General features: G+C 59.7%; 6 protein-coding genes across 6 annotated transcripts; 4 read left to right on the forward strand and 2 right to left on the reverse strand.

Annotated features, from left to right (window-relative positions):
* Nucleotides 1-373: 373 nt before the first annotated feature.
* BDZ90DRAFT_260890 (hypothetical protein) lies at nucleotides 374-1,237 on the forward strand (the record flags this gene model as incomplete). The annotated part of the gene is made up of 1 exon (XM_025508310.1): nucleotides 374-1,237. The coding sequence occupies one exon, from the start codon at nucleotides 374-376 to the stop codon at nucleotides 1,235-1,237; it is 864 nt and encodes a 287-aa protein (XP_025361844.1).
* A 699-nt stretch (nucleotides 1,238-1,936) lies between these two features.
* Nucleotides 1,937-3,612, forward strand: BDZ90DRAFT_188715 (hypothetical protein). Its single transcript, XM_025503851.1, has one exon. The coding sequence runs from the start codon at nucleotides 2,203-2,205 to the stop codon at nucleotides 3,223-3,225; it is 1,023 nt and encodes a 340-aa protein (XP_025361845.1). The 5' UTR covers nucleotides 1,937-2,202; the 3' UTR covers nucleotides 3,226-3,612.
* On the reverse strand, nucleotides 3,435-6,854 carry BDZ90DRAFT_220859 (hypothetical protein; the record flags this gene model as incomplete). The annotated part of the gene is made up of 5 exons (XM_025504448.1): nucleotides 3,435-3,921; nucleotides 4,004-4,783; nucleotides 4,850-5,306; nucleotides 5,368-6,175; nucleotides 6,261-6,854. 5 exons carry the CDS (start codon nucleotides 6,852-6,854, stop codon nucleotides 3,435-3,437), a joined length of 3,126 nt encoding a protein of 1,041 aa, XP_025361846.1.
* Nucleotides 6,855-10,411: 3,557 nt separating this feature from the next.
* Nucleotides 10,412-10,627, forward strand: BDZ90DRAFT_211591 (winged helix DNA-binding domain-containing protein; the record flags this gene model as incomplete). Its single annotated transcript, XM_025504118.1, has 1 exon — nucleotides 10,412-10,627. A coding segment is annotated over one exon (216 nt), but the record flags the coding sequence as incomplete, so codon positions are not given.
* Nucleotides 10,628-11,778: 1,151 nt separating this feature from the next.
* Nucleotides 11,779-12,562, reverse strand: BDZ90DRAFT_188756 (hypothetical protein). The gene has a single exon (XM_025503853.1). It carries the CDS (start codon nucleotides 12,362-12,364, stop codon nucleotides 11,873-11,875), a length of 492 nt encoding a protein of 163 aa, XP_025361848.1. The 5' UTR covers nucleotides 12,365-12,562; the 3' UTR covers nucleotides 11,779-11,872.
* Nucleotides 12,563-13,700, forward strand: BDZ90DRAFT_188755 (S-adenosyl-L-methionine-dependent methyltransferase). Its single transcript, XM_025503852.1, has one exon. It carries the CDS (start codon nucleotides 12,762-12,764, stop codon nucleotides 13,338-13,340), a length of 579 nt encoding a protein of 192 aa, XP_025361849.1. The 5' UTR covers nucleotides 12,563-12,761; the 3' UTR covers nucleotides 13,341-13,700.
* The last annotated feature ends 982 nt before the right edge of the window (nucleotides 13,701-14,682 follow it).

A 14,682-nucleotide genomic window follows, 5' to 3' on the forward strand; every position in this document is an offset into this window, starting at 1 on the left:
CAACCGTCTTTCGATCCACGCTGAATCTCACTGTCACGCATTGGTTTCGACGGTCAGATCGCGGGATCGCGAGCGCTTCTAGAACGTCAGCCGCCTGTAGCAGTGGAAAGCGGCCCATTTAATGCGACAGGACCAAAGGGCTCGGTCACGGGCCCATCGAGGTATCCCGTCTCGACGATCGTCCCGCCATCGAAAATTCTCTGTTCATTCAGGCTCCTCGCCGGATTTGAGGGACGACGGCGGCTCTTTCCTTTGGCAGCTCAATAGACTGGATGCAACGATATAAGTAGATGCGCTGACCACTGCGACAACCTCTCCATCTTCACACCTCCCACCTCAAGCCTCAAGTCCCTCACGCCCACTCATTGGCATCATGAAGCTCTCAAACCTCACCCTCTTCGTCGCCGTTGCCATGGCCGGCACCGCCGTGGCTATGCCCGCCCACCTCGACGCTCGAGGGGGAAAGCAAGACCACCCGAAGGATGTGGCTCACCCCAAGCACCCAGACCACCCCAAGCACCCCGCAAAGGGCGACCACCCCAAGCACCCCAAGCACCCGGCAAAGGGTGATCACCCCAAGCCAGCTCCGAAGCACCCCAAGTCGAAGCACCCAAAGAAGCAGCCGTCGAAGGACCCTCATCCCACCAAGGGCAAGGGCGAGCCTCACCCTCATCCCAAGCCGCACCCTCACCCTCACCCTCACCCTCACCCTAGTCCCGTCACTCCCACTCCTCCCGGGCCCACCGACCCCGTCCCGACGCCGCCGGTCAAGAAGGACCCACCCACGGCGGGTACCCTGTCCTACATCGAGGCGGACGGTGATAAAGTCGCGCAACTCCTCGACGACGATGACGAGAGCATCAATGGAGACCCAAACTTTGACTACTCCAACGTCCACACTGTAGACGAAGCTCAGGCGTGGTCGCTCAATGACAAGAAGGAGCTCATGTCTTCCCGTGGACGCATTCTAGCCACAAGCGGCGGTTTCATCGGGACTTTCGGCGCTGCGAATCCTGACCTGCAAGACCCCTCCGTCGCAACTTTCAAGTGCGCGACGAATCAGGCCTCGGATGAGACTACCGCCATTCTCGACTGTGTGGCCGCGACGGATGTCAACAGTGTCGACACCTTCTTCATTTGCAATAACGGAGGACTTGAAGGTGACAGCGAGGTGTGCGAGAATAGGTTCGGTGGTACGCAGACGACTTTCACTCAGTTCACGCTCACCAAGGCCTGATTTCTCGGCAACTCCACAACATGTCTCCGTCTACATCCGTCCCTCCGCGGTGGTGGCGGCTTCACACTCTCTTTGACGCGGACTTTGTGCTTCCTTCGCCTTCATTGCGTACGGTCTCTTCGTTACTTAATCTGACCACTTGCTGCTCTCCTTCCTTTCCTTGCAACGTCCGAGGGATCTGGCTCGATGTTCTCACCTTGCTTGCGAAGATGACCCCTACGAAGGCAGCGCCGAGCGTCTCAGTCAAGTCTTCTCCTTTCCGCCAAGTCAAGTCGAGCGGACGAGCCACCGCTGGGCTGGTTCTGCTGGCCAGCAAGCGGGAAGCGACGCAAAGGCGGATCTGTGTTTGACCGCGGCGCCTGACGTACCGTACAAAGAGCCTCAAACTGCCGCTGAATTCCGATTGCGTCTCCCCTCCATGGTCGCTTGACATCCTCGAAGTCTGAGATTCTCGAATGTTGCATCTCTTCGCCTCATTGTGCGCCACGTTTCTATGCTCGCAGATCTTCTGTCAGCTCCTCTTCGCTACAAAGTGCTGGCGTCTCCTATGAGGCGTCGTCCCGCGTCGCTTCGAAGACGACTCCCGCTTCAAGAGGTCCGAGCGTTGTTGGTCCCGTCTCATCTTGCCACGATCTGAGTCGTCTAGCGAATGGAACATGGTCCCGGTGATTCGAATGTTCGCAGCAAGGCGGGACACATCCCGTCGCCTCACTGTGATGCGCCGCTCCGGGCCAGTAGGCTTGAGATCGATGTCCGTGAGATCGGAGATGCTGCTGTCAGCGAAGGTTCTGACGTTCAGATCGCGATGAAGGAAAGCAGCTACCTACGCGACAGAGCAGGAGTGACTCAGTCCACCTGCAGGTGCCGACATATCGTCCAAGATGTGAGGTCCCGGGTGAAGGATATATAATCAGCAGCCATGAGATCCCTAGTTGCTGAAGGCCCTCACGCATCTACCCGTTGCCATGAGGCTGTCTACGTTGTCCATCTTCGTCGCCTTCGCCATCTCGGCTGCGGCTGCAATGCCTACGCAGCTTGATGAGCGAGGTGGCAAGAACCACAAAAAGCACCCCGCTCAACATCACCCAGCAAAGGGCGGCGACGGACACCCCAAGCACCCTCTCAAGAAGCCTCACCCCAAGCCCAAATCGAAGCCTCACCCTCACCCGGCCAAAGGAAAGAAGGATAAGGGAACGACGAAGCATCCCCACCCTCACCCGAAACCCAAGAAGGACAAGCCGTCGCCGCACCCTCATCCCCATCCGCACCCACACCCACTTCCGCATCCCAAGCCTCACCCAAGCTCACCTACTCCTGGAGACAATCCCCCCAGAGGTGACGACCCAGCCGACACACCTCCCAAGGACGATGGTGGTGACACAACGACTCCTCCCGGTGATGGTGGTGACAACACAACTCCTCCTGGCGAGGGTGATGGCAACACGACTCCTCCAGGTGACGACGGTGACACGACGCCTCCTGGCGACGACGGTGACACGACACCTCCCGGCGATGATCCAATCGAGAGTCCGTCGCCGCCCACCAGGGGCGTCTTGTCCTACAACGCCGATGAAGGCGTCTATCTCCTGGGTGACAACCTGTCCAACGATCCCGAGCCGGACAATTCAGAACTGGGTTTGGTAGCGTACCCTCAGACGTGGTCGCTGTCCCAAGAAGGGTTCCTCGTCGCCCCCTCGGGCCGCTACGTGTACGCTCAAACTCCCGACTACGCCTACTACGTTCAACTCGCGAAGCCTAACAGCCCAGTCCTCGACCAATTCCCTGCCGCGCCCTACAAATGCACGGTAAACTCTGAGGCCTCGAATGAACAGGCTGCCGTCCTGGACTGTACAGCGACGACGACGGCTGGCAGCTTCGACTCCTTTACAATTTGCTATGACCACCGCATCGAGGGCGACGCAATTGGCTGCGGAGGCGACGACGAGGTCATAAGATCGTTCAAGCAGTTCACCCTCACCGCGGACTGAGGACACGATTCTCCAACGACTGTGGCTACTCTCCCCCTACGTCTCCCCGCGGTAGTTGCTCGACGCTTTTGCCCTCTGTGATTCTCGAGGTGTGCCTGCGGAAAAGTCACCCAATCGATCCTTTTCTGAGAATCCGCGAGCGTGTGGCGTGCAGCAGTCGTGAGCGGGCATGAAAGAGTACGACATGAGATTGCGTGTGCCCGGCGCGACTACCACGTCAGGTCAAACCTCGCCAGATTCCTCACCGCGTCCTCTACATCCTTCTGCGCCCTCTTTCGCTTGAAGAAGATGGGGCAGTCCTTGTTCGTGCAGATGACATCGGACGCTAGGGAGCTCTGGCAACGTTGGCAGCAGACCCAGAGTCGCGCGAACTCGACCTCGAGCGCTGACGCTTGGCTCAGCTTGGCGTGGTAGATCTCGCCCAGTCGCGGCTCGCAGTTGGCGCAGACTGCCTGCTTACTGTCGCGAAGCGGGGTGCGGCAGCCTAGACATTGAGCCGTCTTGACAGCAAACTTCATGAGGGAGCCGACAGCTGAGCTGGCTTGGACGACGGTGCGCGTGTGGTCGCCGTTGAGGAGAGTGGACGACTTGGATCCCATGATGGGCTCGAAGATGCGCATGAGGGGCTTGGAGAGCTGATTGTCGAGGTAGTAGCGTGTGTCGATGGGGATGTTGTTCTCGAGGACGTACAGCGGGCTGTGTGCGGGCCAGGAGGGAATTGTGGTCAACGCTTCGCAGCCCATGGCGGCGTAGTCCCCGCATGCTCGCCCGCACTCACTCTTCGGACTTCTCGTAGGCTGCCGCTCCCTTGGCCCCCTTGATGATGACGTACGCCACACGATCACCCAGCGCCGGCGCTGACCCCGCATCACGCTTCCTCATCCTCTCTGCAAGCTCAACGTGCGCTTGCTTGGCCGCGTAGTCCGACTTAGAGAGCGCCTTGGTAATAACGAGCTGCGACATGTCGACCTTGTTCTGCAGCAGATCTTGAATGACGCGCTTCACGTACTCTTCCGCACCCTTGACATCGCGGTCGATGAGCATCTTGCGCAGACTCGTGTCGATAACCGTCTGTACGAGACGGCAGTTGTCTCGTCGCACCGTCTCGATACCCTTGGTGTCCATTTTGTCGTACTTGCTAGGCTGGGTCCAGTAGAGGCCGGCGTAGCGCTTCTTGCTGATGAGCAGGTAGGGGAAGTAGACCTTCTCGAATTCGAGCTTAATAGGCTTGATAAATGTCTCACTGACCTTGGCAGCTGCCTCTGCGCCGAGCTCCATCGCCTTGGCGAGGTCTTCGACGCCAAACTTGACCATGACCGAATCTGTGTCACCGTAAATGACCTCTGCATCGTGCTCGTAACCATTTTTAATCGTGTAGTGCGACTCGACGGCCTGCTTGGTGGCGTCAATCATCTGACGACCATACGCAGTGACGGACATGGAGATCTCGAGGCAGGGCAGCTTACCGATGGTAGCGCCGGTGAAGCCGTACACGGAGTTGGCAGAGATCTTGAGGGCCAGTTGACGACCGTCCAGGACAGCACGGCGGAACGGGTCGCTGCGGGCGAGAATGGCGAAGGTAGGTCAGCGGTGCGAATTGCACCTCCACGCTGCGCGCACTCACGTTTCCTTCTTGAGATCTGCCTTTGCTCGCTTCCTCGCAGCGAGAAGGTCCTCCAAGACCGTCGGAAGCAAGCCTTTCCTCTTGCTCGCCTTGACGAAGAAATTGTTGTTGGGCGTTAGTACGTAATCGACGTCCTTGACCAAGCCGAGTCGATCGATGGTAGACTTTTGCAGAAGCGTCGTGTAGCAGAGGTTGTGCGCCATCATGATGGACGGGTATAGCGAGGCGAAATCGAGCGTGGCGATGGGTCGGTCATAGTAGCCCGCTTTGGGCTCGAGGACGGTCGCGCCCTCGTAAGCGTCATCCGATCCTTCGCTCTTGGTCGAGGGGACGAGGTAGCCATCCTCCATAGCCTTGCGGAAGAGTTGGCTAATGACCTTGATCTGCTGACCGCGGGAGAGGAGGTAGTTGAAGGGGACGCCAGTGACCCTGGCCATCTCGATGTAGTTGATGAAGCCTGCGCGCCAAGCAAGAGGGTGGTCAGCTTCGTTTTATCACGCCGGCTGGCGCCCACTTACACATCAGCTTGTCCATCAAACGCTGTGGCAAATACGCGTCCTTAAGACAGTACACCGCCAGACGACGTCTCGACTCTGGCCCACCGTTCTGCAGCTCCGTGATGAGCGAGTGGTGCACATCCTCCTTTTGCTCTCCCAAGAACTCAAACGAGACGCTATTGAGACTGTAGCTGCGCAGCTTGTGATCTCTTTGCATGACTTGAAGCATGTCGAGCTGGAGTCGGCCTTGCAATTCGGTATTCTTGGAGTCACGCGTGCCGTAGGCCTTTGACGAGAAGTGCGTGTCCTTTGCCTCTGTGCGCGTCCCCTTCTCTCTGCCCAGATACGCAAATTTGGTACTCTTGAGCGCTTTCGCTCTGTCGAGGAGGTAAGGAAAGTCGAAGTTGGCAATGTTGTAGCCGATGACAACGTCGGGGTCGACAATGCGGACGAACTCTGCCCACGACTCAAGCATCTCGAGTTCCGAGTCAAAAGATTGGACGTGGGAGCCGACGATGGTCGCACAGGTGTTGAGAGTGTAGACGGTCTTGATGAAGGGCGCCTTCTCACCCTGCCGCGTGACCATGCAGCCAATTTGGATGACTGGGTCGATGGATGCATCGGGGAAGACGCCCTTTCTGCCTGCACACTCTATGTCGAAGGACATGATTCGCAGAGGAGCGATATCTGCCCACTCTCCATCAGGCGCGTGTGAGACAATCTCATCGGCTGGACAGTCGACTTCGATTTGGGCGAGGGAAACTTTGCGGCCCTCGTCTCGTAGCTGGTAGTTCCCGGCCTTGAGGCTCAGCCAATTCATTCCGACGATCTGCGTTTGCGGGGTGAGGGAAAGGATTGGTCATCAGTATCCGCATCGCAGCTTCGTCTAGGGCGGGTCTTTTTCGCGCCCGCACCTGATTGTCGATCATGAAACGCAGCGTGTAGGCGATGTTCTCGTAGGTGAGAATTGACTCGCCGGGAACAATGATGTCGCGGAATCCAACCTCACCCCTCTCCATGGACCCTCTGATCCTGGTGAGAGCGCGTATCTCCCCACATGTAATCTTGATGAATGCTACATCCTCATCGCCACGATACTCCATCAAACTCTTTTTCGCACACATCTCCGTCTTCTCGACTGCGCGTGCGGCAGTGGCGCTGCTAGAGCCAAAGAGGGAGTTGAGATGGTTGGTGAGGTCTTGACAGTCTGCTGGTCTGAAGCCTCGTGGTGCTGCGATGTAGAAGTAGGGTAGGAAGGAGTGGACATGTACGAGAACCGAGTTGCCCTTCTTTGTCACACCGTAGATGCGGACGGTGGGAGGTGATCCAGGTGATGCATCCTCCTCGCAATCAATCTGCTGGAACGTGATGTCGTCTTCTTCTGCTACAATGGTATCGACGGATGGACGAGGCCATTTGGTCTCCTCGTCGACGGTAGCATCAGCAGCTGCGTCTGCCTCTTCTTTGAGCCTCTTGAGGGTATCGGCGAATGAGCTGGGGGCGGCCATGTCGAGGGCAGATGACGAGTGGACCATCTTGCGCTTCTTCTTTGGCGACAAAGTCGGCGCCATTGTTGCCTGAGAAGGCTTGACATCGATCGAGGGCGCCATTGTGCGCGCACAGAGATGATGATGGTCGATGTACGAGAAAGTGAGTGTTGGAGAGCTGCGCCTTGCAGTCCCACATTGGCATTGAGTCGCGCCTCTCTCTCAGTCCGACGCGCCCGCGAGTCGCGGATCAGCATGCACGAAGGGCCAAAGCTTCCGGTCCGGCTTTCTTGCCCTGCCCGCCCGACGTCTGTCTGCAAGGGGCTTGGCGGTCTGCCTGGGCCACTCGATCTCGACGTCGTCACTCGTGCCGCTCGTGCTCAGCCGCGTCCCGTCGCCTGCCTCTCCGCTTCGTTCAAGTGTTGGAAACGACGAGCGAGGACGAGGACCGAGATTAGCCCGCCCCCCCCGCCCTTTGTCTGCCTGCACAGCCGCCAGTCCCTCGACGCGCTCCTCACTACCACGACCTTGTTCTCCTTCTGCACCATCTTCACCGCCGACAAAGGCGTCAACCTCTCAGAGGGCATACCATATCACGGCACACAACGGCAGCAGGCTTGCCACACGTCGCGTCGTTGCCCTCTTCCTCGTCCATCAACCCCCTGGCGTCGCGTGCTAAAAGTCCATCTCGACGCGACGAGGCTGCATTACCAAGAGGTGGCAAAGGCTCCAGCACGCCCAGGATAGCGCTGCTACGTCTCGGTAGTCAAGGTGAGAAGGCCGAAAAGTCTCGCCAGCGCATTGAGACAAGCAAACGATGCTGTCGTCACGCGCGTCTTTTTGCATATGGAACCTTCTGCTGACACAAATAGATTTGCCTCCTTTCCTCTCCTCGCACCAGCATGACTGCCTCTGCCTCATCCTCATCCTCATCCTCGTCTCCTCCTCCTCTTAACGAGGGAATCACGTCATCCCGCCCATCGCGTCGCTCGATGGCCCCTTCTTCCTCATCCACGACCAAGCCGCCGCAGCCAGCCACGACGTCGAACGCGAGTGCTCCATCTCAGCGTTCTGCCCTTGCCAAGGGACCATCGACTACTTCGCGCAGCAGCCCATCCCTCTCTGCCTCATCCATGTCTACCTCGTCGCCATCCGCAGGCGCGTCCAACACGGACTTTGAGGATGCCTGCGCACGATTCCAGGCCATGGGTAAGCGCCTGACGCGCGAGGAGTATGACAGGACGCGAGCTGGCGTTACTGCTTTTCTCAGGGCGGAGCGACCATCCCCCTCGCCAGCGGTAGCTTCGAGCTCCGCTGCGACTGCCTCTTCTTCTCAACCGCAAGCATCGCGACCAACCGCTCCATCGTCAACGCCCTCCTCGACGAGCGATAGCAAAGGAACGGCGCAGAGCAGCGGCGCTCCTCAGCGATCCTCTGGCTCCCTCTCCTTCTTCACGGCCGTCGTCGCGCCCGAGACAAAGCCGCAGAAACCAAAGCCGAAGCTTGAAGACATCTCCAGCATGGCAGAAAAGAAGCGACGCGAGCATCGCCGAGAGCGACTGCAACAGAAGCTCAACTCGTCCCTCAGCGAGCCAGCATCCACGCCTCGCATCTCAAGCCTTCAGTCACCTAGCATCGACGGTCATCCTTCCAGCAGCGCCTTCGCATCCGGCAGCAGCGCATACGCTTCGTCCCCTCAGTGCGGTTTGGGCTTGCAAGGGGTACCTTCTGCCAGCAGCTCCGTCGTCGGCGCAGCTACACCAGGCTCATCTCCACTCGAGGCCTTTCCTCGCGGACGCCGACATCGCACCACCAGCGAGCGATCCAGAGCCGCCCTTTCATCGTCCGCCGACTTGCAAGCAGCCACCTCGAGCGATGCTGAACAGAGAGGTGTGGGCAACCGAGCGTGGCTCTCTCCCAGCGGCAGACTCACGTTGATGTCGACTAGCGACGGTCAAGCGCAGAAGACGACTCCCATCTCGTCGCCTCAACTAGGAGGAGTTTTGGACCCAGACGATTCCGGCGTGGTGGTCGTAGACAGCGGCTTCGACGGTGCTAGCAAGGCCGGGTGGGGATCGCGACGACGCGCAGAATCAGCGGGATCAGCAGGTGTTTCGGAGAGCATGGCAAAGCTCGGCCTCCTGGAGCGGGTCATGAAGGACAAACGCAGCCCGAGGCGTCTAAGGCAGGAGGCAAAGGCAAAGCGAGCGGCCGAGCGCTTGGCAGAGGAGGAGCGCAGCGAGCGCAGCGGTGCAGAGCCGCAGGCAAACCTGGGCCCCTCGTTGCCCATCAACGAGATGCGCAAGCACTCGCGACAGATGTCAAAGAATGTGCGATGGGGTCCGACGCTATCTGCAGCCCCATCCAGCCACGAGAGGATGACGACGCGAGATCACTACGAGTTCTTTGTGCATGGCATCGCGCCAGGACAACCAAGTCTCGGCGACCTCGACGTAGACGACGAGATGTCCTCAACCCCAGCATCCGTTCACGAGGCAATGCCTTGGTTGTTCAGCTCTCACTCGCAGTCTTCGCCCACGGTCCAGCGCCGCGGCACCTTTGTCTCGGATGACCTTGCCGTGGACCTCACATCGATGATCGAGGGAGACATGGATGATCTCTCCTCGACGAGCCTCTTCAACCCACGCCGTGGTCTTCTCTTCCCCGGCTCTTCCCTCGTGCAGCAATCGCCCACGCAGCCTCGCACGAGCTCAGCAGGACTCAACCTCTTCAGCGCCGGCTTTACGGACCCCTCGCTGAGCCAATCACCGGCTCGCCCGCTGCTTCACCACATGGCCAGCTCGCCCGCTCGTCTGAGTATCAGTGGCGGTCGTGGTCGACCCCGTGCTGGCAGCATGGACGCTACAGGCTCGCCGAGCATGGTGCGATCCAAGCCACAGCACCAGCAGCAGCACCGCCTGTTGGGCAACGCGCTTGACACCATTAGCCCTGCTGCAGTCTTTGGAGGTGGGGTAGTTGCCGGAGATGCAAGCGGCGCGAGTCTGTCTATGCCACCACCTCCTCTTCCAGCTCAGGTCACCCGACAAGCTCCAGAGCAGCAGTCAGCGCTGCCCGAGCCCACAAAGCGTGCGCCCGATGACAGCACCAGCCTTGAGTCATCAGCCAGCGGCTCGGACAGCCCAGTCATTGAGCCGCCCGTGGCCAAGATGCCAGGTCAAGCTCGTCTCATGGTCGGGCAGAGTGCGACGCTCAATTGGGGCGAGGGGGACAGCAGCACGGGTACCGCAGACTTGGTCATCTCAGCCGCCCCTGACGCATCAGCGGCCAAGGCCAAGCACCCCAAGAAGGGGTCTTCTTCTTCCAATCGACGCCCCGCTGCAGCACCGTCCAGCACGCCAGCATCTTCGTCCTCGACCACATTCTCCCTGCCTCCGGGTGCAGACATGAGCAAGACTGAGTGGGATCGACCAGACGGCTCTCGCATCGTCAAGCTCGTTTCCGAGGAGCTGCAAGCGGCCATCGAAGCAGGCGGCGCGGACTTTGTCGAGCCTCCACCACGTTACTACGTCCTGCCGCCTGGCTTTGGCTCGACCAAGGCTAAGCCCAGTCAGGTCTCGTACGCCGGGCTCATCGGTCAAGCCATCAAGACGTCTTCGGATCAGCGACTCAGTCTCGCCGAAGTGTACCAGTGGATCAGCACGGTGCACCCCTTCTTTGAGCGCGGCGACCGCGGCTGGCAGAACTCGATTCGTCATAATCTCAGCTTGAACAAGAGCTTCATCAAGGTTGAGAGGGAGTCAAACATGCCGGGCAAGGGAGGGTGGTGGGCCATCAAGGAGGGCCATGCCGAGCGCTTCCAGAATGGCGTCTACAATGCTGTTCCCTCTAAGCCAGGATCAGCGCTCCCATCCAAGAAGAAGGCTGCAGCAACGATGCCTGGCCCTCCTACCGCCTCGACTCCTGCCGCTGCTGCCCCTCCAGCTGCACGCAAGCGTCAGCCTACGAACGAGGCGGACTCGGCTCACTCGTCGCCATCACGAAGCAGTCCTCCGCGACAGGTAGCAGACGGCAGTCGTCGCTCTAGCAAGTCGGGCAAATCGCTCAAGAAGCCTAAGCTTGGTGCGCTGGGCGGAGCAAACGAGGGCGCTAGTCGTCTCCCGCTCGGCGTCATCAACCACAATCGCATCACCGCGCAGCAGCAGCAGGTTCACCACGCCGCGTATGCCAACGTCTTTGAGTCGACGCCTGTCCGCCCAGAGAATGCTCCTCACTACATTGCCTCGAGCGGCGGCATGCCCATGCTCACGGATAGCGCCAGCTCCCCACCATCGAGTCCACCTCCAACCTCGGACGCTGTCATGCCTCCCCCTTCCTCATCGTCCTTCGGTGGCCTTGGCGGTAGTGGCACTTCTTCTGGCAAGAAGAACCGCGCGCGTATGAGCAGCTACGGAGGGCAGGATGGTCAGCTGTATGCTGGTGGAGTCTTTGGCAATCACTTTGCTGCGGCCGGTGGAGGCAGCCAATTCACCAATCCCTTCTTCAACAGCGGCGGCGGCGGCGGCAATGGGCACGGCTACCAGGCTTCTCCTCTGGCCAATCGTGTGCGCGGTGGTGCCAACGCGCGAGGCAATGGCAACGCCGCGAGCGGGGCCACAGCGCCTGGATCTCCTCTGCGACGACAGGCAGTCAACAGCTCGTCGTCTTTGACCGGCTCTCCGGGCAAGATTGGCTCTCCAGTCTCTTCGGTGCGAGAAGACTCGCAGTCTTCGTTGGCAGGAGCTTTCACTATGCGTACCAGCAATCCCTTTGCCACCGCTCGTGCTTCGCCTGTGCGGGGCGGACAGCAGCACGCCAACCTGTCGCCCGTACGCGGCTCTGTCTCGAGGATGAGCGCGGGAGGCAACAATACGAACAGCCCATTGCGCTTCGCCCAGGCAGTCTCCTCGCCAGCGACGAGCGCTCAACTTCAGATGGCCATGCACCAGCAGCAGCCGCACTCCTCGTCACCCAGCATCATGGCTGCCCTTGGCTCCTCGTACGGCGGTCTCGGCCTCGGCATGACAAAGACGGGAGCTGCATCAGGCTCGCAGCTCACGCCAGCCCGCAATGCCAATGGCAGCGCGCTCCTCGGTATCAGTCCTTCGCCTACGGTGCGCCGCTTTCAGCAACAGCAGGCCGCGAGCACTTGGCTCGAGGACCCATTTGACTATCAAGGCGTTCTGCAGCACGAGCTGGAGAGCATGGGCTTGCCCACAGCGACGGCTTCTCCGCAGAATGCGCAGATGAGTGGCGGGCATAGCGGCAGCGGCAACGGCCTGCTGGGCATTGGTGGATTCGCAAGCAATGGAGGGCAGGGTGGAGGATGGGCGACGACGCCGATGATGGGTGTGAGCCCGATGCGTGGGGGCGGTGGTAGCAGCAACTGGCTCGGTGGGCAAGACAACATCTCTGCAGTGCGAGGCAGTGGCGGCGGCGGCGGCGGTAGCGGCGATGCGCAGCACGAGTAGAGGGCAGCGGCAGTTTGCTCGAGCAACAACCAGAACGAACGACGAGCATTGTATCATTTCCATCCATCGATCAGATTCTTCCCCTTCCTTGCGATTCCTGTACTCTTCCCCGGCGATCCTCGTCGACTACCGCGCAGCCCTCCTCGCGCGCTCCTCTCATTGCTCCTTCTCCTTGCCCAAATGTATCATCAATCAATCCTGACCCAGATGTGGGCGGCGCGACTGATGCGGGTGGCCAGGAGAGATCACACATCTTGCATCCCATCTCGCCCGCCCGTAGTGACCGCCGGCCAGGGCAAAAGGCTGCTATCAATCTATGCGTGAGCCGGAATGGGTCAACCGAGCCGTCTCCACACGGACCCCGGCGGGGCTAAGCTCTCTCTCCCTCGCCCTCCTTTCCATCCTCTCCTTATAATGATGCGTTGCACGGATTCCACCGCTCGTGTCAATCACCGACGCCATGTCAGAACAGGCTGCTCCGCACCGCCCTGAGAACTACTACGCCGATGCCGACTGGGCCAAATACGCTCAGCTGCGCCCTCACTATCCGGCAGAGATCTTCTTTCTCCTCTCCAGCTATCTCGATCAATACAACCCAGCCAAGGCAGGTGCTCGACGAGCCATCGATTATGGCTCCGGCTCTGGAGTCATTGTGCGTGATCTACTCGAGCGATGTGGGGTGGACCAGGTCCTCGCTACCGACTTGAATGCCAACGCCTTGGAGGAGGGGCAGCGCATCCTCGGACCGGAGCTAGGAGAGCGATACTCGACGCTGGCCGGCAGGGCTGGGCATTTGGATCCGAAGGATGTGCCAGACGAGAGCTTCGACCTCGTCGTTTCCGCTGAGGCTGCACACTGGTTCGATCAGGAGGAGTGGATCAAGGAAGCTCACCGTATCCTGCGTCCAGGCGGTACGCTTTGCGCTTGGTTCTACCCGTTCCCGGCCTACATTTTGGATTGCCCGGCGGCCGTATATCCGCTCTGGAGGATGTGGCTGTGCGCACGATGTAGCGAGGAGGCGAAACAGAGGCGTCGATGACTGACGTCCCTCTCCTCTCGCCCCGCAGCTACATCATTCGCTACGGCGACGAGAGCATGCCGAATCATCTCCCTTCTGGTCTCTGCAATGCGGCGGCCAGCCTCTTCTCCAGTATGCCTCTGCCCGATTCGGACTGGAAAGACCACGTCCACGTCAAACGCATGCTGCCCGTCGCTTCGGTACAGGCGCACTACGCGAGCATACCCGTTGAAGCTCTGGCTCGTAACTTTGACCCCACAAAGCTTGCGGATGGACTGCGAGGCCATGAGGCGACGAGCGATATCAAGACGGCAACCACTTCGACGGAGGTGCTGCTGAAGGAGAGGGGTTGGAATATGGAGAAGTTCCTAGGCTACATCTCTACGCTTCACTTCTTCCCAATGGAGCAGTTTCTGGCGGTGCCGGAAGTGAAGGAGGCGCTGCATCAAGTAGAGGTGGCTGTGGGTGGACCGGAGGCTACATTTGATGTTGGGTGGCCTTTTGGCGCATTCTTCGTGACAAAGAAGTAGGGCGAAGCGTCGGGGGGCGAGACGAGGAGCAGCAGCAGGAGAAGAAGAAGCAAGGGGGGTCTGGGGCTGAGGCAGAATTGACGGTCTCTCGTACGCAAATGCTCAATCGTACTAGCGCTATGTCAGCGATCATTCACTTATCATTGGCCCCGCCGCGCCTCAAGCCACCAAGACTTCCTCCCACCCGTCAATGCCGGGCCGTCATCCTCAGCCTACGGGGCGTTGCGGCGCTCCACGGGCGAAGCCGGAGGAGATGAGGCACTGAACCAGCGAGCCAAGTCATTGACCTCACGACCATGATCAACTCCGCATGGATATTGCGGCGAAGCGTCCGAGGATAGCGGCGGCATAGCAACGGCGATGCAGCGGCGATGGTCAGGAGCCGTCGATCGCCGGCGACAATGATGGCAAGTAGTGCGCCCTTGGCAATGGGGAGTTTGAATGGCGGGCGTGCTCATTGAGGTCCGATGCGTATCGTTCCCGCGGTGGGAGGGAAGGAGTACGGGGTTCGAGCGGCAAACCTGGGAGCGCGCTTTGCCCGCGAGCATCATCACGGCCTGCCATTCTTCGCTTGTCTGTGTAAACTCATTGCCAAGGATAGAAAGAAGAGTAGGCGAGGAGGGAGGGCTCGCGTGCTCGAGAGCTGTCAAGGCGCTGCACCACAAGCTCTTCGGGCGGGAAATGGTCAGGGATTTGATTGAGGAGGTGGCAATGCGGGGAGACCCATCTCACCACCTTCTCCCCAATGAAGCTGCATAGAAAGCTCTTGCTCGAAGCAATCGACGAGTGGCGCTCCCACAGCTTGCAGGAAGCTCCTTGTCGCTCTTTGGAGC

Source organism: Jaminaea rosea, assembly GCF_003144245.1.
Source record: "Jaminaea rosea strain MCA 5214 unplaced genomic scaffold BDZ90scaffold_8, whole genome shotgun sequence".
Lineage (NCBI taxonomy): Eukaryota > Fungi > Basidiomycota > Exobasidiomycetes > Microstromatales > Jaminaea > Jaminaea rosea.

Coding starts and splice junctions, on each gene's coding strand:
- BDZ90DRAFT_188715 (XM_025503851.1), top strand. CDS start 2,203: ATGAGGCTGTCTACGTTGTCCATCTTCGTCGCCTTCGCCATCTCGGCT.
- BDZ90DRAFT_188756 (XM_025503853.1), bottom strand. CDS start 12,364: ATGGAAATGATACAATGCTCGTCGTTCGTTCTGGTTGTTGCTCGAGCA.
- BDZ90DRAFT_188755 (XM_025503852.1), top strand. CDS start 12,762: ATGTCAGAACAGGCTGCTCCGCACCGCCCTGAGAACTACTACGCCGAT.